The following is a 22,348-nucleotide window of genomic DNA, read 5'->3' as shown; positions in this document are numbered from 1 at the left end:
ACTTTATTTGTATGCTGTCTATTTCTGAAGACTCTGCTAATGGTATTTTCATATAAATTGCCCAGCAGTTGAACTGATTTTAAAGTAGCTTTTTGTCCTGCTAATGATAATTTCCCGCTTATTGCAAGATTTACTTTTAACGCTTTAATGTATAGACAGGACCACAAGATAGATATGTTTCAGGAACATGCATGGTGCCCCTAAGTGAATAATTTCGGACAGGGGGTGCAGTTCACAGTGAAGTTTTGGAAGAGTTTTCTTAAATTAATTGGATCATTTCAAGGCTTATCATCTGCTTTTCACCCTGCCACCAATGGGACTGCAGAATCTGCTAACAAAATGGTGGAGCAATATCTTAGATGCTATGTTTCCTACCAACAGACAAACTGGACTGACCTCCTCCCTTTTGCGGAGGTGGCGTACAATAATTTTGTGCACAGCAGCACCGGCTACACGCCTTTCAGAGTAGCCACAGGAAAAGTTCAGCCCAATACTTGAATACCTTCAGGTGCCCTCCGCTTCCCAGACACTTGACCAATGGGTGAGGAGGTGGGAAGAAGTTTGGAGAAACACAAAGACTGCTTTGAAAAAGACTTTTGAAACCTATAAAAAGCAGGCTGATAAAAAGAGGGCTCCCCGAAGAACATTCCAAGTTGGGGAAAAGGTTTATCTGTCAACTAAATATTTACGCTTCAAATTGCTCAGCAAGAAATTGGGACCAAAATTCTTGGGGCCTTTCCCCATAGTAAGGATCATCAATCTGGTCACTATAGAACTAAAACTCCCTAGACTTTTAGGGAGAATTCACCCAGTCTTCCATTGCAACTTGTTGAAACCTTATTGGGGCTCCACTTTAAGACCTCCCCTAAGAAGGAACCTGGGCCCCTCATAGTTGCGGGATAGACGCACTATGAAGTGAAACATATTCTTGACTCTTCTTTGAATTTTTAAATGGAAATTGCAGTACCTAGTACAATGGAAGGAATACCCGTTGTCTGAAGCCACCTGGGTGAAATCCAGTGAGGTAAAAGCTGACAGACTCAGCTTTCATGCAAAACACTCCAACAAACCAAGAAATAATCCCTGACCTATGCTTTTATTCACATATAGGACCTGTCCTTTTTGTAAGGGGGGCCGGATGTCAATGCTGCTAATATTGAATATTCTTGCTTTGACAAAATATGCAGAACTGTCTGGTAATTTTTAGAGTTAATTCAGATGAGACTGAGAGAAGGAAGGAAAAGCGTGCGGAAGGGAATGGAAGTGAATCTTTGCCCTCCAGGTTAATTGGAAGATGTGAATCATGACCCCAAAATAGGGGAGGGGAAATGCCTGGAATGTTATGTGCAAAGGAAGGGAAATTCAGATCTTGGCATCCTCCATGCCGTGCTGACACTCAGTCACACTAATAAAGGCTTTTTAGGTTAAACAATGCCTGAAAATTCTTTGAAGTGTTTCATTAGTCAGACACATGACATCATGCTTAATGACCACACCTCATAGTGACAGAGTTGCTGGTCCTTACTGTGGCTTGGTAAGTGAAAATTATCTATAGTAGTTTAGTCCTGTATTTTGGTCAGCAAAAATAGAAGTGTCTTGAGTGTCAGAGAATCAGTTATTCTACTGATTATGTTATCTTACATTGCCATCCCTTAAATAGGAATAAATCAGGAAAATAAAATAAGAATGAAAAAGATGAAAATAACTTATGGAAATAGTAGACTATGAACAAATTGATTGTAAATAAAAAATTGATATGTTGTTCTTTTGTAATTAAAACTAACTAAACTAAGCAAACTAAAAATACTTTCCCCAAATAATTGGTACTGTATACCAATTGTGTATTGGTGCACCCTCCTTGTCCACACTATTTTCAAGTAATAATAATGACTGATGAATGAAGATCAATTTTGTGGTGAACTTAATGACACCTGACTTTTATTCTTCATTTTGATGCCATGATATTATAGTGGCAGTAGTATCAATTTTATTGTCTTGCATATTTGACTGTGTTGTCATAGAGCAACCATGAATGTCAGCTGGAATAAAACACAAAACTGCTTACCAAAAGAGTTTGAAGGTATGAAGAGATTTACTGTGAATAAAACCTTGTGATTTTAAAACAGAATTAAAACATGCTTTTAAAATATAATCCAGACTGTTAAAGAGTAGCTATATTGAAAAACTATTTTCTTGGATTGAACACCCATTGGCACTGACAGATTCACCATCAGTCAATTGCAAAAGGCAGCTTTACTTAGAACAGCTTATATCCTGTGACAATATCTGTAACACTATCAAACACCCACTTCTGCCTCTCCCAGCCAGATTACTAGCAGGAGAATATTAATTATTGCAGGCCAATGTTATCTTTCAATTGCTGTACTGGTTATTAATAGTATTGGGCCCAGTTGAAGCCTTGAATGTGGGGACATAAATAGCTCTGAAATAAAAAGAAAAATCACCTAATATAGCCAGTAAAATCCTTCAGACAATTAACTGAATTAATTACTTCTACCTGAGAACAATGTAAGCATGCTAATAAATTAATCTTTTATCTCACATTTGAATTGTTTGTGTGACAAATAAGATTTATATTATTCTTTATCATTTTTTTTTCATTTTACTTTAAAACTTTTTCACATGCTGGTGAAACAAAATAGGTATTTTCAGTTATACTATCATGTAATTCATAACTCCTTTGTACTTTGTTTCAAATGGAATGGTATTAAAACATGCAAATTTAAACAATTTTACCTAACAAGACATGTGGAAGTAGGACAAAGTTTCCTTAATAAGGCTTCCTAATTTTGCTGTATGTGCTTAATTAAATATCTCTGCCCCCATAAGACTTGAATTGCACTTTGTGCCAGATTTTGCATTGCATATTTTAAATGAAAACAAATATTTACTGCTTATGTAGGCTGTGCAAGGTCGTTCTATTACACAACAGGATAGAGACTTGCGTGTTGATTTGGGATTTCGAGGAATGCCAATGACAGAAGAACAGAGGCGACAATTCAGCCCAGGTCCACGAACAACAATGTTCCGTATTCCAGAATTTAAATGGTCCCCCATGCACCAGAGATTACTGACTGATCTACTATTTGCTTTAGAAACTGATGTGCATGTTTGGAGAAGGTAAGAGACCATTAATTTTTCTAACAAAGAATTAGTATGATAAAACACATACAGGTTTCTTTAATATCTTTATGGATTTCTTTTTAGCATTTTAAGTCTACTTGCTGAGGTCTAGATGCCAGTTGGGCAGAACTACATGAGAAAAGTGAGGCAAAGTCTTCCCTAGTGAACTATGATTTTCTTTTAAATTGTGGAACCTGACAATATGGATAGATTATTCTGTGGTATAAGCTTTGATACCTGTAGGCTAGATTCATATCCAATCTGGCTCATTTGGATGATTAGTGCAGCTGGACTCTGCACTTTGGTTAATGTTAACTGCCTTGATAGAGTCAGTGCCATAACTTTCTCGAAAATCAGTCTCTCCATTCTGCCGCATGAGATTTCTGCCACTCTCCAATCTTCTTTCTGGAGGGAGGGTTGTGGGAAATAAGGATCCTAAAGAAATTGATTATCTAGATTCAGGCCTCATCATGAGATGGAAAGAACATTGTATAGCAGATAAATTCTACTGGAAGCTGAATACGAGGAGTGTACCATTCAGTACTTTTGATCACAATATCCTAATCAGCCAGCAAGGGCAGAGGGAATATTTTTAGTGGTTCCATTCCTACCTAATTCAGTGGGTAGCCATGAAATGAGAGTAGTTCCAGGTACCGCAGGACTTGGTCTTCATGCTTTTTAAAATCTATGAGAACTGTATTGACTGAGGTATCATCAACTGCATTCACATGCATTTTGCCATCATAGTCCTAACAGAGATTCCCTGAAAGTCTTGAGCAGTTAGGGGTATTCCGTAGTATATGAACTCCACTGGTTAATAGTAGGCCTTTGGGTGCAATTCAAGGTATTGGTTGTCATCTGTAAAGCCTTTAAGAACTTTTTCCCCAGTCTCTGGGATCAGTGTGTGTTGGTTTGTTATAGTTTGCTGTTTCCATGCTGTGCATCTTTTTTATGTTTTTGATTGTAGTTTGAATGTTTGTTTTTAAGCTATGCATTGCTGAAAATGATTTAGATATTACTTTGGTGGAGGAATGAAAGAGCTTTTAAGGAGAGGAGAAAGGAACAAGCCTAAACAGTCCAAAAATTGAAGCATTTTTGAGAATGAAACTCAAATCAGAATACCCCAACTTGATTTTGTTTAATATAAAATGGGAGAGAGAAACATGGCTTTCAAAATTCTGTTATTATATACTACAGCCATAAAGTTGAATTCCTGGAATCCCTTTTCTTGGTTTGGCCTACCTCAAAGGACTGATATCAATCTTGAAAGCCTCACAAATTTCTCAACACAGAGGCATCAAATTTTGCTTTTAGAACAGTGGTTCTCAACCTTTCTAATGCTGCGACCCCATAATACAGTTCCCCCTGTTGTGGTGACCCCCAACCATACTTATACATCACCGGGTGCCAGGGGCGTGGCCAAAGAAAAGGGGGGAAAAATGGCGGACAGCTTTGTTTGGCGACCCCCGTGAAATGGTCGTTCGACCCCAAATGGGGTCCCGACCCACAGATTGAGAACCACTGTTTTAGAACTTGAAAATGGCAACAGATCCTTGGGCATCCCATTTTCTGTAGAACAAGTTGTCAAGACATTATTCTAACCAACAGTAAGTGAAATCACATATTGGACTTGCACAGTGCCATGCTGCAACTAACATAGCAATTGGGAAAAAAACTTGCTTCAACCAGAAGCTGTCCTACAACTTGCAGCTTCATTTTCATGGAAATTACTGGAAAACAAATGCGAAATGGAGAGTTACTTAGGATCAGTATATGTCTTTCACAACTCAATGTTAATTTTTATGGAGAGTTGGCCAGGGGAAGTTATCACAGAGCCCTCTAAGATTGTCTTTGTTCTTAATCTACTGAAAGAAGGGCTTGCCAAAGAGATTGTGTCTCTCATTGAGGATAATGTTCTACTATTGGATAATTGTAATCCTCATGTAAAGTTTTAGAGCTGCTTTTGATAACTCCAAGATATCACTAGCAAATTGAAAGAGTTGAAAACATAACTGAGTTTGTGAATATATAGTTGATTTTCAGCTGTATGCCAGAGATGTGGACAGGAATGAAGTTGCTTGGATTGACCAGGAAACTTGCTGATGAACTGATACACACCAGAAAATTTGGAAGAATTGTTTCAATATTGTTGGTTATAAGATGCATGGCTATATAAATGTTTTAAACAAAATAATAATAGTGTGTTAATTGAGGGGTAAGTGAAGAAATTGAAGCATAGAGGAGATAATTTTACATCCTCTCTTCACTCCAATCTCTTCCTCTGTAGCTTTCTTATTTATCTGGGGAAATTTCACTACCTTTCTTTGACTCAGTCACCCTTCCTTGTGGCCTCCTTGGCCTCCAGTTCTGGAGAGGTGCAGTGAAGAGATTTCTAAGCAGAGAAAAAGAGAATGTGTGATTTCTACTGTAGAACCTTAGGATACCTAGCTAAGATGTACATGATTAAAGTACAGACATCTGAGCCAGTTACACATTGCTGCAGCATGGAATTGCAGGCCACACAGCAAGCTAGTGTTTGAATCTCTCCAGAACTTCAGCTTCAGGAACTCTATCGGGCTTCACTTCCATAAGCTTGGCATATAAGCCCTCAGACAATTAGGAAGAAGTCACAGAACTGAGAAAAAGCAGGTGCTCTTTATTATTCTTATTATTTTTTATAACTCCCTGATGTAGAAATACAGCTGTCCACTCTTCCAGACTCTTGTGCAACAACGAAATTCAGAGTTACTAGAGAAAGTCAAGCTTCTAGAAACAATTGCCAGGCAATTGCTTTGAGCTACTTCCATTTTGCAATGTACAATTCCTCTACAGCTGAAAATAAATTAACATATGGAATTTTTGTCATTCTGCATCATAGGTTATATTCATATCTACTGTTGGGTATAAATTGGATGAAATGTCCATAGGGAGCATTTTCTTTCCCTATCAAAAGTCTTAGTAGTACTGTTTACACATATCCTATCAATTTGTTTATCATTCTTTTAAATCTATGACCATTAGAAATCATTACCCAATGCCTCTTCAGAATTGGTGAACTACCTTAGGAAAGCATGCATATTTGCCAAATGGAATTTGACAGGTGCTATAATTTGATGACAATGAAAAAGGGTCATGAATATTTAACAGCTTTTTATATGTATAGCAAATTTGAATACACAGTAATGCCCATTTGGACTGATTAATTGTCCAACAATCTTCTTCAGATTTGTGTTGTTTTTTTTTGATGTTTTGAACAATTATATACTGATATACTTAGATGATATACTGATTTTTTCCCAGAAGTTCCGCTTTGCACAAGTAATACCAGAAATGTCTTTTCTGAACACTTGACTTTTTGCTAAATTGGAAAATATGGATTTCATCTTCCCAGTTGGACTGTTTGGGTTACTGGACCTCTCCAATCAGGATACAGATGGAGCCTACAAAAACAGACATCTAGAAATGTGAATGATGTCCAGTGTTTTCTATGCTTTGCTAATTTCTATAGAATTGAGTATATAAGACCATGATCTTAACTTCTAAAAAAATAAAATAGATGGTCTGTTCAAGAGTATGCAGCTTTTCAAAGGCTGAAAATCTCTCCAACCTTTTGTTGTGCAAACAAACTTGGATCTGACCTTGGGAGCTGTTCTCCAACTCTCAACAAAGGAAAGGGAAATCTCTTGCTTTATGCCTCATCTAGTCATATCTGTCAGTGGGCCAAGGCTGTACTTGCAAAACTACCAGGTTTCTTTCAGCCATTTCCCTCCTTTAACCCTGGGAAAGGAGGAGTGTGAGAAAGAGAGTCATAATAAACCTATGTTTATTCTGCAAGGTGTAAGTGGGGGCAGATGAGAACTGCAGGCTTTTAAGATTTTGTTATTATATCCAAGAACAATGAAATAGAATTCTAGTATTTCTTGCAGTGTCTGTTTCTTGATGTAGCCTACTATGAAAAGCTTCACAGTTTTGAACTTTGCAAGCCTGTTTTTTCTTTTTGATTTCTCTTAGAATCTCTTTCATGGACTCCTTTACAGCAACATTCTCACACTGTTCTTTAATGCACGGGATCTTCAGGGATTTTGTCTCCAACCTCCAAAGCATTTCAGTTTAAAGCTTTCTTGATCAGGTCTTCCATGTTTTAGCTAAACATATTTTTACCAGCTATTTGAGTTGCAAGCCATGTTATAGCAGCAGTTCTTCATCCAGATTGGATAACAGCAGTTTATATCTCAGTTCCCTCTCTAAAATGGTTTTTGATCAACTCATGAGACTTGTTAGATTAATATATGTTTGTAACTTGATTTCACAAAGGAGATAAATGTTATAAATGGGTGCGCGTATGTGTTGTTTATTGATTTTCAATTTGATTTCTTTCTGTCCACAAGTTGATTTTGATCTTTGCAGTAGCAACTACCTTTACAGTTTTACTTATAATCTTTTTTTCTTTTCTTTTATTAGTCATTCCACAAAGTCAGTTATGGACTTTGTCAATAGTAATGAAAATATTATTTTTGTACATAATACAATCCACCTCATTTCTCAAATGGTAGACAATATTATTATTGCATGTGGAGGAATTCTGCCACTGTTGTCTGCAGCAACATCCCCAACTGTAAGTACAATATTTCCCTCTAATGGATATGTTGCAAATTGCACTTAGTATATTAGTAACACTTGTTTTGAGCATGATTTTCTAAATAAGAAGAAAATATTCACATTTTTCATTTTTTTAATCTACAGGATGTAAGTTTTATGCCTTTATCAAATTTGTATACAAAAATTATTTCAGAATAATTTTATTATTTATGTATATAGGTGTTTTGGCTAGGTGCACCGCAAAAATAAATGGTTATAAACTTCCCAAATTACATTGCTCTGTTTCTGTATCATAAATCTTATTCTTAACTAGTACAGCTTTCCAAATTCCTATTTGTAGTAAAGCTAGTACAGCTTTAAATGCAGACTTGGCGTAAGAGCTATTGTGTCTTTAAAAGTTAGTCATAAAATAGGATATTCTGCTAAACAGGCAGAAAGATTTTGTTTAACGTGAAGTAAAATACTTTTGTAGTGTCTTTAAATTTTGAAATGAGAGTAAAACATTGAAAGAATGCTATTAATATCATTTAAAAATATAATTGTTTATTTTATCCCAATGAAATATATTTTGCTTTCTTTTAGAAAAGGCCAGTATTCCTCACCAAAATATAATTTGAAATTCTTAAAAAAAAATCCTTGTTTCAAAAGTGATTTGACTATCAAATCTGAGACCCCATTGATTATGCAGAACAAGTTATACATTATATCTTCAGAATGCTGCCCCACAGTACTGCTTCAGGTCACATAGACCTTCCTTGGGAAGGGTCAGCCGGAGACCAATCTCCAGGGCTGCGTAGAGGAATTTTCAAGGCACTTAGAAGATAAAATTGCTTACATTCCTTCACAATTGAATTCCAAGCATGGAAGTCTTGTGAAGATGCTCAGGGAATAGACCTCTCCAGTTATCTGGGAATGGTTTGATTCTATTGGACATGAGGAAGTGGATGCGTTCCTGCAGAATGCAAATGTCACCACCTGAGAATTAGATCCTTGCTCCTCCTAACTGGTTAAGGCCACCCGAATGGTATCATGTGGGTGGGTCCATCTGTTGGTGAATTTATCTTTGTCGGTGGGGGTGATTCCAGCTTCTTTTAAAGAGGTGCTGGTGTGCTCCTACTCAAGAAACCATTACTGGATCTTTCCTTGTTAGACAATTTTTGTCCAGTCTCCCACCTGTCCTTTGTAGGAAAAATATTCGAGAAAGTGGTGGCCTTACAACTCCAGAAGATCCTGGAGGAAACAGATATCTGGACCCTTTTTAGTCAGATTTCAGATCTAGATACAGGACTGAAATTTGATTGGTCACACTTATGGATGATCTCTGAAAGGAGTGGAATGGAGGTCTCTCTTTGACCCTTCAGTGGCTTTTGATACCATTGGCCATGCCATTCCTTTAGGCTGACTTGAGGAGTTGGGGTTATGTGGCACAGTTTGGTGCTGATTCACTTTTTTCCTCTGAGGCCAGTCCCAATTGAAGTGAGAAGTCCTGCTCATAGCACCTCCGCTGAGCACAGAGAGGGCTCAGTGCTCTCTCTGCTCATTTTCAACATCTATATGAAACCTCTGGATGGGATTATCCGTCTCCATGGGATGAGGTATCATCAATACAGTAATGATACCTAGTTATATCTTCAACCCAGGTGAAGTCAGTGTTGCATGGACATCTTTTCATGGTGGGTGGTGGCTATGGGGGCCTAGATGGGAAACAACTGTAACTCAGTAAGACTGAGTGGCTGTGGGTGGGCCCTTTTGTACCCAGGAGTTCATCATCTTTGGTCTTGGTTGAGAGTACACCAGCCCAGACCTGGCATGTAACTTGGGAGTGCTCTTGGACTCACAGCTCTTGCTTGATGAGCAAGTAACAGCCATGGCCAGGAGGCCCTTTGCCCAGATTTGCATTGTGTGCCAACTGTGCCCTTTCTTGGATAGGGAGACTCATTCCCTGGTCATCTCCTGACTGAATTATTACAATGTGCTGTACATAGGCCTACCCCTGAAAAGTATCCAAAAGCTTCAGCTAGTGTAGAGTATGGCCTCATGAGCCATACTGGCGGCTCAGAAAAAGGTCACATATAATACCCTTGCTTTGTGAACTACAGTGGGTACCAATTTGCTTCTGGATCCAATTCAAGGTGTTAGTTATCAATTATAAAGCCCTATGTGGTATAGGGGCAGGTTACCTACAGAACTGGCTTTACTCCATCTCATCATATTGTCTCACTCAATCAGGCAGGTAAGGTATATTTCAGACCCCCATCAGTTAGAGAATTTTGACTGGCAGAATCTAGATAGAGAACCTTCTCTGCTGCTGTCCCCACATTGTGGAATATTCTGTGGTGAGGAAAGCCCCCAGTCTCTTGGCCTTCTGCAAAGGGATGTGTGGCTTTGTGTGAGGACCATGAATGTGGGGCTGGCTTGGTCCATGATTGCCTCCCCACCTCGTAATAGCTAAATTAAATGACCATTTTAGGATTTTACCCTTTTAATATTTTAATATATTTTACCCTCATTAGTCTATAATTTTAAAAATGTTATTCCTAATTTAATTTTAATATTAATGTTTATGTATTTTTATTTATCTATTATATTACCATTCAGCCCCTCTTTGAAGAAGATGGACAGTTTAGAAATATAAAATATAAATATATACGTACATACCTTAGATTTAAAATTTGTAAACACAATTTTTAAACACAATTCAGAGAAAACATAGCTGTTGATTGGTAAAATTGATAGATGACTATGTTGCTTTGTCTGCTAATCTGAGGAGCATATTTCATAATATTATAACTGATGTCTAATGGTCTGCTGTGCTAGAGTTTCTTTGAGCCAAAGAAAACACATTTGAGAAATTGTTCTTAATATTATTCACATATAGTACAAATCAGCTTCTAGTCAGAACTGTTTTATATAAAAGCTAATGAAATGTTAGCAGATTATAAGATTTTTGCCAAATGACTTATTTCTGGATCATATAATGTTTGGTTGTAGTAAATATATATATTCAAATGTTAAGTAATACACTGTTTTTAATTAATAGCCTTATATATTGTTATGTATCAAATGGATGCTTTATTAATGAATGTTGTACTAATTCCTTATTAATTTGAGTTGTATCAATTACAGTGATGCCATACAAGAAGTTAAAGTTAAAAACAAGTTTATAAAAGTTGACTTTTAAAATTGTGAATTAATACCTGATTTTTAAAATATTATTTTCTGTTTTGCATTGTATTTTCATTTGACTGTAACATTTCTTTTTCTTTTTGTTGTGATCTGTTGTCTGCTTTTCTATTGCATGTCCAGGGTTCTAAGGTTAGTATTATTGTTACAAGTTTCAGTTTTGAGTTTTTAGAATTAGACATTTTTTCTGTGTTCATTTTTTAATTATTTAGCCTCTTTTGATAAAAATGTAGATATATTATCAATAGGTTTTGATTATGTAATCTAACTATATGAAAGAAAAAGCCACATTCAGAGGGCATCACTTCCAATATTTTTATTTAAATACAGCATGACATGAGAGAGAGAGAACAGACTTGATTTTGCATTTCTCTTTTGCTTCTTCTTTAATCTTCTTTGAGATACTTGAGCATGATGATATAACGGTTCTCTCTGCCATACCTCATTGGCAACAAGAACCAAGGATCTTGGCTCAATAAACAAGGAATTATTTAATTGCAACAGTATTAAGAAGAAAACTAAAGAAAATGCTTTAATCTTTTCTAACGTTATTCAACAATAACATTAAAAAAGGCTAAATATTTTCTCTCTCTCAAAAGAACACCTTGAATGGAAATAACATTTTTCCTTTGTTACAGTCAAACTGTAGATGAAATGCTGTTATAATTGATAAAATTCTTATAAAATCAATTACAAATAACATTAACATGTGCAACCTGAATAATATTTTCTAATATGAATAAACAATGCTACCTCTTTAACTTCAGAAGGTTAGCAGCAAAAGAGCAAATAAACTTAAGATACTTTAAAACAAAAGGGTTTATTATAGCTTTGCTTTCATGGGTCTAACTTAATGAAGTTTCTTGTGGCCAACAAAAGCTTTTAACATAATAAATATCTTAGCCCTTACTATGTTCATAAATTCCCAGTAAGGGACTTTGTTGATTCTTCTGTTATCTGGAATGCATTGAAGAAGTTCTGTATAAAACTGTATTTTTATACTGAACATAACCACAAATTGTTCTGTGGCCTTGTTCCTAAAATTATGCAGATGCTAGTTAACATGCCAAACCTTCTGACCAAATGAATTGTTTAACGAAAGCTTTCTATAGAGCAACTCACTATTTTTCTGTATTTTAATGAGGAAACAGTCCTGTTTCAGTGTGTGCACAGTGTTCCACTATTAAAATAGATTTTTCTATTTTGATTTTTAATTAAGCGAATAATAATTAATTCATAATAATTAAATAATAATTAAACTAAAATAAATTTTAATTAAGTTAAATTATTAAACATATATGTATGAATATATATGTTTGAATATATATGTGTGTGTGTATATATATATACACATACACATTCACGCATACACACATACATATACATACATACATATACATACATATGCATGCATATATATATATATGTTTGTGTGTGTGTATCTACTGGATTTGAATAAATTAGAAGAAAGTTATGATTTGAGATTTCTCTTTTTTCTTTCTCTCTCACACACAAATCACATGAACACACACATAATACTGTATATAGTATGTCTGTATATAGTGATTTTGTATCAAAATTAATAATAGAATATTTGTGCAGAAGTGATTACAAAATTGTTTCTCATAGCTTACCATTGTTAAAAGAGGTACTGCAGCTTCTGAAACATGGAAAAAATGAATATTGTTAATGTTTTTAAAAGTGTTTTTAGTATATTATTATTACAAGACATAAATGATACTTTATTTAAGTGCATTATATTTACTCAATGATCATGATACTCTAATGTTAGATATTTAAAAACTGAATTTTCAAAGAACTGTTATATGAATAAAATTCACAAAACTATGTTTGGAAAATTACTTACAATTAAGGTCAAGTAATTCCTTTGCAACATTATCTCCCATCATCCATAAAATTATCTTTAAACACAATTGCATGAACTGTGTATTTGTGTGCACAGATATACATTAATTAGATGTAGCCTACTGGAACACTTTCATGAAAGAAGCAGCTATCTGTTGTTTTATTTGATATTCTAGGTAAAAAATGAATTGTACTTTTTAAGGTACATATTGTCAAGAATGCTTTTTACATTCTGATCAAAGTCTTAGTTCTACATAACATGTCATGTTCATGATATTTTGCTTTTAATTTCCAGTGAGAGGAAAGGTATAGCCAATTTATGCAATTTCTTATTCACTTGTATTCCTGTAACAGAAAATTGAAAATCCATTCTGTTTAACTTATATGGCTACTTTATTGAAGTTAGTTCATATAAATAGCTTTTGTTCTAGGGATTTTATATTACATAGTATGCATGAAAAGGTAATTTTTCATATTTGTTTCTATTTACATTATTTATTCTCTGTTTCACCATAGCCAACATGCAGAGAAGAAATGAAAAAAATGTTTGTGCATATAATGTATTCCACATGTGTGCCACATTAGAGATCTAATGTTATGCCTTTCTTTTCAAGACGGAATTGGAGAATATAGAAGTAACTCAGGGTATGTCAGCGGAAACTGCAGTAACTTTTCTAAGCCGGCTGATGGCTATGGTTGATGTACTAGTATTTGCCAGTTCACTAAATTTTAGTGAAATTGAAGCTGAAAAAAATATGTCTTCTGGAGGCTTAATGCGACAGTGTCTAAGGCTTGGTAAGTTTCCATAGAATAGTTCAGTGCACTAGGTAAATTACATATAGACCAATTAAACTAGGTATTAGTGTGGGGAAAGGAAAAAACCCTTAAATGTGGAAGCTCGCTTGATTTTGAGTAAGAAAGAATATTTTATGGAACATTAAGATTTTTAACCTACTGTTACCTCTATACCTAATTATAGAGAGACTTTTGGTTTAGTATTTGAATTCTAACACAGATAAATTTCTAATGAAAAAATAACATTGTCATTTAATCGTGTGATGTGTTAATGGGTTTGGCTTCTTTTGAGGCTATTTCTGCGTTTCCTCTCCTTTAGGGGAAATATCTTGTTCTAGCAATTACAGATTCCCCCAATTAGTAACAATTGTCAGTATCTGTACAGTCTGTTTTATACCATCATTTGTTTTTTTTCTGATAATTATAATACAGCTGAATAAGAAATACATTTTAAATATATTTTAAGCAAACAATTAATATACATATTATGCTGCTCTAAAGTATTATATCTACATTACCATTTTCTTTTATCACTGGAGTATGCATGTTATTAAAGGTGTGTTGGCCATAAATAAAAATATATAAAATCTGGAGCCTTAGTATCTTTATAGTGGAAGTTCTATAAAATAGTTGCAAACTGTCAGGTTTTCTAAGAATTCATTATTGAGTAAGTTACTTCAGAACCAGATCAGAAAAAGATGGCTGATCTCTCAATTTCTGTCAGTTGTGTTAATTTAGCGATACTGTATTAGGGAACCGATATCTTTGAAGAAGCAGGATAGAAAGACTATTGATGTTTTTGACTTTGGTGTTGGAGAAGACTCCTAAGAATATTATGGACAGCCAAGAAAACAAATGATCATTGAACAAATCAACCCAGAGTTTTTACTAGAGCACAAATATTCAGGCTCAGATTATCCTTCTTTGGACATGCTTTGTGAAGACCTAGCTCTCTGGAGAAGATTAATGCTGGGAAAGGTAAATGAAGAGAAACAAAAGAAGCAACAGCAGTGGATGGATTGCCGCAGTGGTGTTACAGTGGTGTTTGCTGCATCCTTGGAAGACCTAAAGGACCAAGCTGGGGACAAATCATCTTGGAAAAAAATATGTGATTGCTAAGATAAATACCAAGTTGCTAATACATAATCATAATCATTATCTTCAATTATGTGTAATTCATCTCTAATAAGTTATTTTTGATAAAATAACCAGGACATCTGTTGACTGAAAAATGTCGACCCATTTTTGTCATTTCCTCTTTTTTTGGTGTGTCATCTTCACATTGTTACAGTTTTTTTTACAGAATTTCTTTTCATTAAACAAGCCTGAATAAATTTGATAGATAAAGATATTAGATACATTAAAAATGCAGTAATACTTGGGTATCATAATTTATAACACACTAGATAATCCAGTATGAGACAAAAAGTGTAAAGAATGCAGATCTTAAATCTAAACATGATTTATACGTATTAAAATCTTAAAATAAAGTTTTAATACTGTCATTCTTTATATTAAAAGTCTAAACATTTTTCTAATCGAAATCTTAAATTTGCTTCCAAATTACAAATTCACATAGAGGTTCCTTGTGTCAGAGCTCCCTCTTGTGGTTCTAAATATCTCATGAAATTCACAAAAAAGAAAACAAAATAACACCAAATAATGTGTAGACTAAACAAAGCTGATTGGAGGAAAATAAATTCAGATAAGGGAAGCAAAGTCATCATCATCATCATCACCATCTGTGATTGATTTTATCCTGCTTATAAATCAGTTTATCATTTTAAGAACTATTATAAGAAGACTATTATAAGAAAAAATGGTCAACCCTATTGACCATTCAAAAGAAGAAAAATAAGCAGTTTTAGAAATTAATTAAGCTGTCTTTGAACACAAAAGCATCTGTTCCTAAATCCCAAAAGAAGAAAGAAAAAGATACATAGTGAAAAAGACATAAGGATTATTAAGTGAGTTTTAATTAAAACAGGAAAGTTCTATTTGGGTGGCCCCATTGTTCATTACCTAAATAAAAGTGTAATTTGGATTATTTCTTCTTTAAAGAAATTCTATGTCTGTGTAATGGGCCAATACCTAGAGTTGAATTTGGAAGTAAAATTAGATTGTTTTAAAGCTCAATTTTTATTTCTTTTGCTTTTTAAAAAATAACAGAAAAAAGGAACAAAACACAATGTACTCATGGATATAAATACATTATCAAGAAAAAAGAAAGCATAACAAATATTTTTAAAAAGGGAAAAAACAAACAAAAAGAAGGCAAAGTATAATGTATCATTATAATAGTAATATAACTGAAATAGTTTCAGTTTTGTATATGCTTGCCTAATGTAAATATTATGCTTTTAAGATTTGCCTTAATGATAAATATAACAAATTAATTAAATTAATTAAAACACTTGCATTAATAATATTGTAGGCAAGACACTGGGAATCATGTTACCTTCAGTTCAGGCAACCCAAAAGACAAAATTAAATAAGTTGAAAGTTAAATTACTTTCCCAAATAAGTGAAACAGACTTACCTAAAAATAACCTGAAATTCAGAAATACACCTGAGGATTTGAGGAAAGACGACGTAGAAAGAGAAATGAAAAGCTTATTCAAAACTTGATTTGAATATAGAAGAAATTTCAGAAATTCAAGAATTCTAACAAATTTATTTAAATTTATAATTTTTTCATGTTATAGACACTCCATTTTTTCCATCTACCTCAGGCCACAAAATAGCTACATTCCAACAAGTTTGTATTACCTTTTAAAATACACAATTTTTAAAGAGATGTTCATTTTCTTTTTGAGCTGGGCGTTAATTCTAATAATTGTGGAGGAATATTTTAATTTGATTTGAAATAGAAGCCATTACATCCAATTTTTGGATTTCTGTCTCTTCTTAGTTTTTAATCCCTTGTTTTATCCTAGAGAATGAGCATTTTTTATTGGTATCATCAGTTCAATATACAGAAACTCTGTCCTCTGGAGGAGTGCAGTAGTTCTCTTGTATCTGAACAGTTGACAGAAATCAATTGTTTTGGGTTTTTTGTATATTTTGTATATTCAACTAAAGGTGCAACTGATAGAATCTCCACTGTGTTCCCAGTTTTAAACTCTCAACATTTCTTGGCTATGAGAGTAAGACAAGTTTGTTTTTGAAAATTCAAAAGCTTGAAACATTATTTGTCCTAATAAACATATTGCCTTTAAGGAGTTTGAAATTCATTTTATCTAAGAGTTCTTAATTTCAATCATTACCTTATGTATATCAGATTACCTGATAGTTAGATGAAAGATAGGGATTGCTCTAACTAGGTGTCTCCTCCACTCTTTATGTATCATGAGGCTTCAGTCAAATGGGTGTGGCTGCTAATGTGATTTTTTTTTGACCCCTACAGATAGTTCTAACTCTGATTCCTCTTTGTCCTCTTATGGTCTTTTAAGATTGTGTCATCTAATTTGGAGTAAGATGCTAAATAACACCATGACATTTCCCTTCCGTTTCTTACTAAAAATAAAATAAGTAGATGATTTAGGCATCTGTTATATCTTATATATGGTATGTAAGATTAACCATAAAACATAACATCTCTTTTTCAAAACAAAAAAAAACTTGAACCTTCTTTTCCCCTTCACTCCCTTTTCAGATACCATCATAGCATCATTCACTGTGGTTCTCAGATGACCAAATAATTATACCTTTGAAAATATTTAGTTCCCACATGGGTTCTACATTACATACTTTGATTATCAGTTGGTCTCAAAATCACAAACAGAAGTATAATTGTTACAATGTGTTTTTATTAATTTGCCAAAAAATAAGCCTTACACCTAATGTATATTAAAGGTATGTCATTGCTACATACCCTCTGTAGTCACTAGTTTGTTACTTACCTGCTTTGTATAATGCATTTACTTACATGCCGAAATATTTTTTTCTGCTCTTTTTTTAAAAAAATTTGAATCCCATCTTAGTTATACCTTGCCTGCTTATTCTTCTTTCATATGAAATTCATGGCCCTCACTAAAATAATTTACATATTGGTCCTGAATTTCTTTCCCCTTTCTTCCTGTTTTAAATTAAAAATACTTAAATATATTCCATTGTGTAATTTAGAATAGAATAGACCTGGAAGGGACCTTGGAGTCTTCTACTCCAGCCCCCTGCTCAAGCAGGAGAACTTACACCATCTCAGACAGGTGAATGTCCAGTCTCCTCTTACAAATCTTCAGTGATGGAGTGCCCACGATTTCTGGGGGGTAAGCTGTTCTACTGTTTGGTTGTCCTCGCTGTCAGGAAGTTTCTCCTTAGTTCCAGGTTGCTTCTCTCTTCGATCAGTTTCCAATCATTGTTTCTCATCCTTCCCTCTGGTGCTTTGGTGAACCACCTGGCCCCCCTCTGCCCTGTGGCAGCTCCTCAGATACTGGAACACTGCTATCATGTCTCCCCTATATCTTCTTTTCTGTAGACTAGCCAAACCCAAGTCCCGTAGCCATTCTTCATATGTTTTAGTCTCCAGGCCTTTGATCATCGAATTTTTTCCAAACTCTCAACATCTTTTTTGTGATATGGTGACCAAAATTGGCTGCAGTATTCCAGGTGTGGTCTTACTAGGGTTTTATAAAGCGGTAATAATACTTTGTGTGATCTTGATTCTATGCCTCTGTTTATACAACCCAGGATTGTATTAGTTTTTTTGGTTGCTGCTGCACACTGCTGGCTCATAGTCAAGTAATTGTCCATTAGGACTCCAAGGTCCCTCTCACAATTACTGTTTTTAAGCCAGGTCTCACCCAATCTGTATTTGTACCTTTGGTTTTTCCTATCTAAGGGTAAGACTTTGCTTTTCTCCACATTGAAACTCATTTTGTTGGATAGGGCCCATTGTTCAAGTTTGTCAAGATCTTTTTGGATCCTGAGTTTGTCTTCTGGGGTGTTGGCTACTTCTGTCATTTTGGTGTCATCTGAAAATTTAATGAGTTCTCCTTCAATTCCCTCATCTTAAGTCATTTAGAAGATATTGAAGAGTACTGGGCCTAAAACGGAACCTTTGTTCTGTTGCTGTTAAATAAATGTTCAGCAATAGCAGATACATATAAATACACAAGATTAAGAAACACATCTAATACTAACCTTAATTTATCTGTTCATAAATACATCCAAACATAACAATCCTACATACTATAATAATTCATTTTGATAGAATTTGCATTTTGATTTATTGATTTCATTGCTATTTTAATGGCTTTATTAATGCATAGTAGTTGTAATTAATATGCATATATATCTTTTGATTACTTAGTTTGTTGTGTTGCTGTGAGAAATTGTTTGGAATGTCGACAAAGACAAAGGGAGAAAGTAAACAAATCTTCACTAATCTGCAGTAAAACACAAGAGACTCTTCAGGGTATAAGTGCAACTACTACCAATAAGGTACAATATTTTCTTTTAAAATTACATTAAAAGAATTCCATTAAAAGTGAAAAGGAAAAGAGAAAAAAAACCATTATCCAGTACATTAGAAAGATAGGGATAACTTCACAGTTTGACAATTCCAAAATTATTTTCTTATATATTTCATAATCTTGAGACAGGATTTGGATTTACTATGAACAGTTGCATTTATTATCAGTATTCTTTACTCCTTCAGACAAGTGGATCTAAGGGGTTAAAAAGCTATTAACAGTATCATTGACGAAATAAATGTCAATCATAAATAATTCCAGATCAGTTATAGCATTTATTTATTTATTAAAAATTTTATAGCTACCCAACTCCAATGAAATCTGGGCAACTTAAAAAAAAGCAAAAAATCTGTAAAAACAGATAAATCATAAAACCATATGCTCTGGACTAAAATGATCTTAAAAGTGACACAAATAAAACCAGAGTTCTCCCCCAAAACAGTAATACATTAATTCCAGGCTTGTGACAAAGCCAGGTTTTAAAAACTTTCTAGAAACCTAGGAGAGAGGCCATTGTCCATTTCTGTGGGGGATGCTGTTGCAAAGGTCAGAACAGCAGCCTTGTCCTGCAAGGTTACAACATTTCATAAGGAAAATGCAGGAACATACTGTGCAGGCAGAAGTGATTGAAGACAATTGGTCCCTCATAAGAACTAATAACGTGTCTTATATATTCTACATACCTACTTTATCAATTCTTGAGGTCTTCACAAGCTATCTGAACGTTAGTAGTAAGCATATGTGTTTCTGCAGAAGGGAAATCCAGCAAACAATGCTTGCTTCTGAGTCTGTCGTGCTGTAGTTCCTGGAGAATAGTCAATCTTTATAGGTGTGCCTGAGGCAGACAGTCTCCCAGCTTCCAGGTCCAATGCTATGTAAGATTAATAAGTTATTAATTGCATCTTCAATTGCACTCAGAAACATGGGCAATTAGTATAATACTCATAGTATTGCTGTTGGATGACAATATTGGAACATTCTCATCAGCACATGGGCATATAGGAACCAATTGAAATATAAGCTGATGGCAACATAAACTTGATTTTAGCATTGTTCTAGTGGGAGCCAATTGCATTGGAGTGCCAAATTATAAATCTAAAACCAGCTTCATATGAAAATTTGAAATGAATAAAATACAAATTACCTGTTTAGTGACAACTTCAAGAGCTAAGTCTACAATTTGCTAAAACTATGCAATTATTGCATTTTTAGACTCCATTGGAAAATGTTCCTGGTAACCTATCCCCAATTAAAGATCCAGATAGGCTTCTTCAAGATGTTGATATTAATCGTCTACGAGCAGTTGTATTTCGTGATGTGGTAAGTATTATTATACTGCAGGTTTAAAAGAAAGTATTTAAAATCTGTGCTTTGTGTATTAATGGTGAACAAATTCTTATACATTTATCTTTGCCTAGTGTAGAAATTCATTATTTCAGGTTAAAGGTTTATATAGCTTAAAGGTTGGGTGTATTTCTGTCCAACTTCTTTACTTACTGGTTACTTAAGGTAATCTTTTTTTGTATTAAATTTTTTTTATTTTTTCCATTTATACATTATAAAAAATACAGTACAATTTTGAAATAAAATAAATTCATAACCATTGGTATGACCTGCCCACTCCCCCCAGGCTGCATCCACCCTCTCTTAAAACGTTCCCTACTTCCCTCCTCTTTCTCACCTCCCATCCTACTCTCTTCCCCTCCCCCTCTCCTCTCACTACCCTACTTCCTCTCTACACCTTCTCTCCTCTCATCCCTATCAGACCCATGAACGCAGCATAAGGGGAGTGCCCAGGCTGCACCCCTATAAGCAACCATTATCTATATTAGACTTGCCCCCCCACTTTTCCTCCCTCCCACCCCCAACCCCCCTCCCTTCACTTCCCAGAGCAGAATACAGGGTTAATAATAAGAAAATTTATAATAATAAAAAAAAGAAAGAAAAAGAAAAAAAAGGAAAAAGAAAAGAAAAAAGAAAATATCATACTTAACCTTTAACTCCAATAACCTCTAAAGCAATTCTCTATAATATTTACTATAATATTCATTCATATAATAAATGAAACTTTTTAGTTCCATACTTTTTCTGAATATAATCTATCCATCTTCTCCATACAGTAATATATCTTTCTTGTGTATGATCCTTTAAATAAGCAGAAATTTTTGCCATTTCTGCAAAACTAGATACTTTAAATATCCATTCTTCTAAAGTAGGCAAAGAATCTTTCTTCCAATATAAACCTACTAATAGCCTTGCTGCAATTAATAAGTTCAACATCAAAATAGTTTCTTTATCATTTAAGTCCAGGAAAATACCCAATAAAAATAGTTAAGGAGTAAACTTTATCTTCCTTCTAAAAATCTTTTGAATGTTTCACCAAATCATAATCCAAAAAGCCTTTACCTTTTTGCAATTCCACCAAATATGGAAATATGTCGCATCTTTATTACCACACCTCCAACATTTGGGCTGTATATTAGGGTACATACAAGATAATTTTTTAGGATCTAAGTGCCATCTATAGAACATTTTATAAAAATTTTCTCTCAAATTTTGAGCTTGTGTAAATTTAACATTTCTAATCCAAATTGTCTCCCATAAGTCCAATGAGATCGGTTCCTGTGTATTCTGAGCCCATTTAATCATACAGTCTTTAACCAATTCTGTTTCCGAGTCTAACTCTAATAAAACATTATAAATTCTTTTTATATGAGCCTGACTCTGATTTTTAATCTGAATAACCAATTGTTTATCTTCTAATGTTATTCCCTCTTTCTTATCTACAGTCCATCTATCCACTATTTGTAAGTATTGAAACCATGACTGTAGAATATTTTCCTGCCTTAGTACATCTAGGGATTTCAAATGCCAATTCGAACCAGACCAAATTAAAAATCTTTATACGAGATTTTATCAAATTTTGTCCCTTTGGAAGTTCCCTCAATTGCATGTCTGGGAATCCCCCAGATAGGTATTTTATAATTTAATCTATAATAATACTTTTTCCAAACACGAAGTAGGGCATTCCTCAAAATATGTGATTTAAAAGTCCGATCGACTTTCTTATTGAAAATCATGTATGCATGCCAACCATATATTAAATCCCAACCTTCCAAAAAAAGGATATCCTTATTTGTTAAATTAAGCCAGTCACTTAACCAAGTTAAGGCGGCTGCATCATAATATAATTTCAAGTTAAGTGCCTTAAGTCCTCCTCTTTCTTGAGCATCCTATAAGATCTTAAACTTAACCCTTGGTTTCTTCCCACCCCATATAAAATTGTT

General features: G+C 34.2%; 1 protein-coding gene across 10 annotated transcripts in view; it reads left to right on the top strand.

Annotated features, from left to right (window-relative positions):
* NBEA (neurobeachin) overlaps nt 1-22,348 on the top strand; it is a 375,860-nt gene that overhangs the window by 79,052 nt on the left and 274,460 nt on the right. For 7 of the 10 annotated variants that reach the window (XM_039327272.1, XM_039327270.1, XM_039327267.1 and 4 more), the window contains exons 23-28: nt 2,924-3,141; nt 7,606-7,759; nt 11,050-11,058; nt 13,407-13,587; nt 18,899-19,029; nt 20,274-20,381. In XM_039327272.1, the coding sequence (XP_039183206.1) occupies nt 2,924-3,141; nt 7,606-7,759; nt 11,050-11,058; nt 13,407-13,587; nt 18,899-19,029; nt 20,274-20,381 (801 nt within the window). The remainder of the gene's footprint in view (nt 1-2,923; nt 3,142-7,605; nt 7,760-11,049; nt 11,059-13,406; nt 13,588-18,898; nt 19,030-20,273; nt 20,382-22,348) is intronic. The other 3 variants (XM_039327273.1, XM_039327274.1, XM_039327265.1) reach the window with 1 other exon arrangement.

Source organism: Crotalus tigris, unplaced genomic scaffold (assembly GCF_016545835.1).
Source record: "Crotalus tigris isolate CLP2741 ecotype Arizona unplaced genomic scaffold, ASM1654583v1 scf7180000024359.8030256, whole genome shotgun sequence".
Classification (NCBI taxonomy): Eukaryota; Metazoa; Chordata; class Lepidosauria; order Squamata; family Viperidae; genus Crotalus; species Crotalus tigris.
Note: the sequence above shows the minus strand (reverse complement) of the source record. Positions and strands in the feature narration are given on the sequence as shown.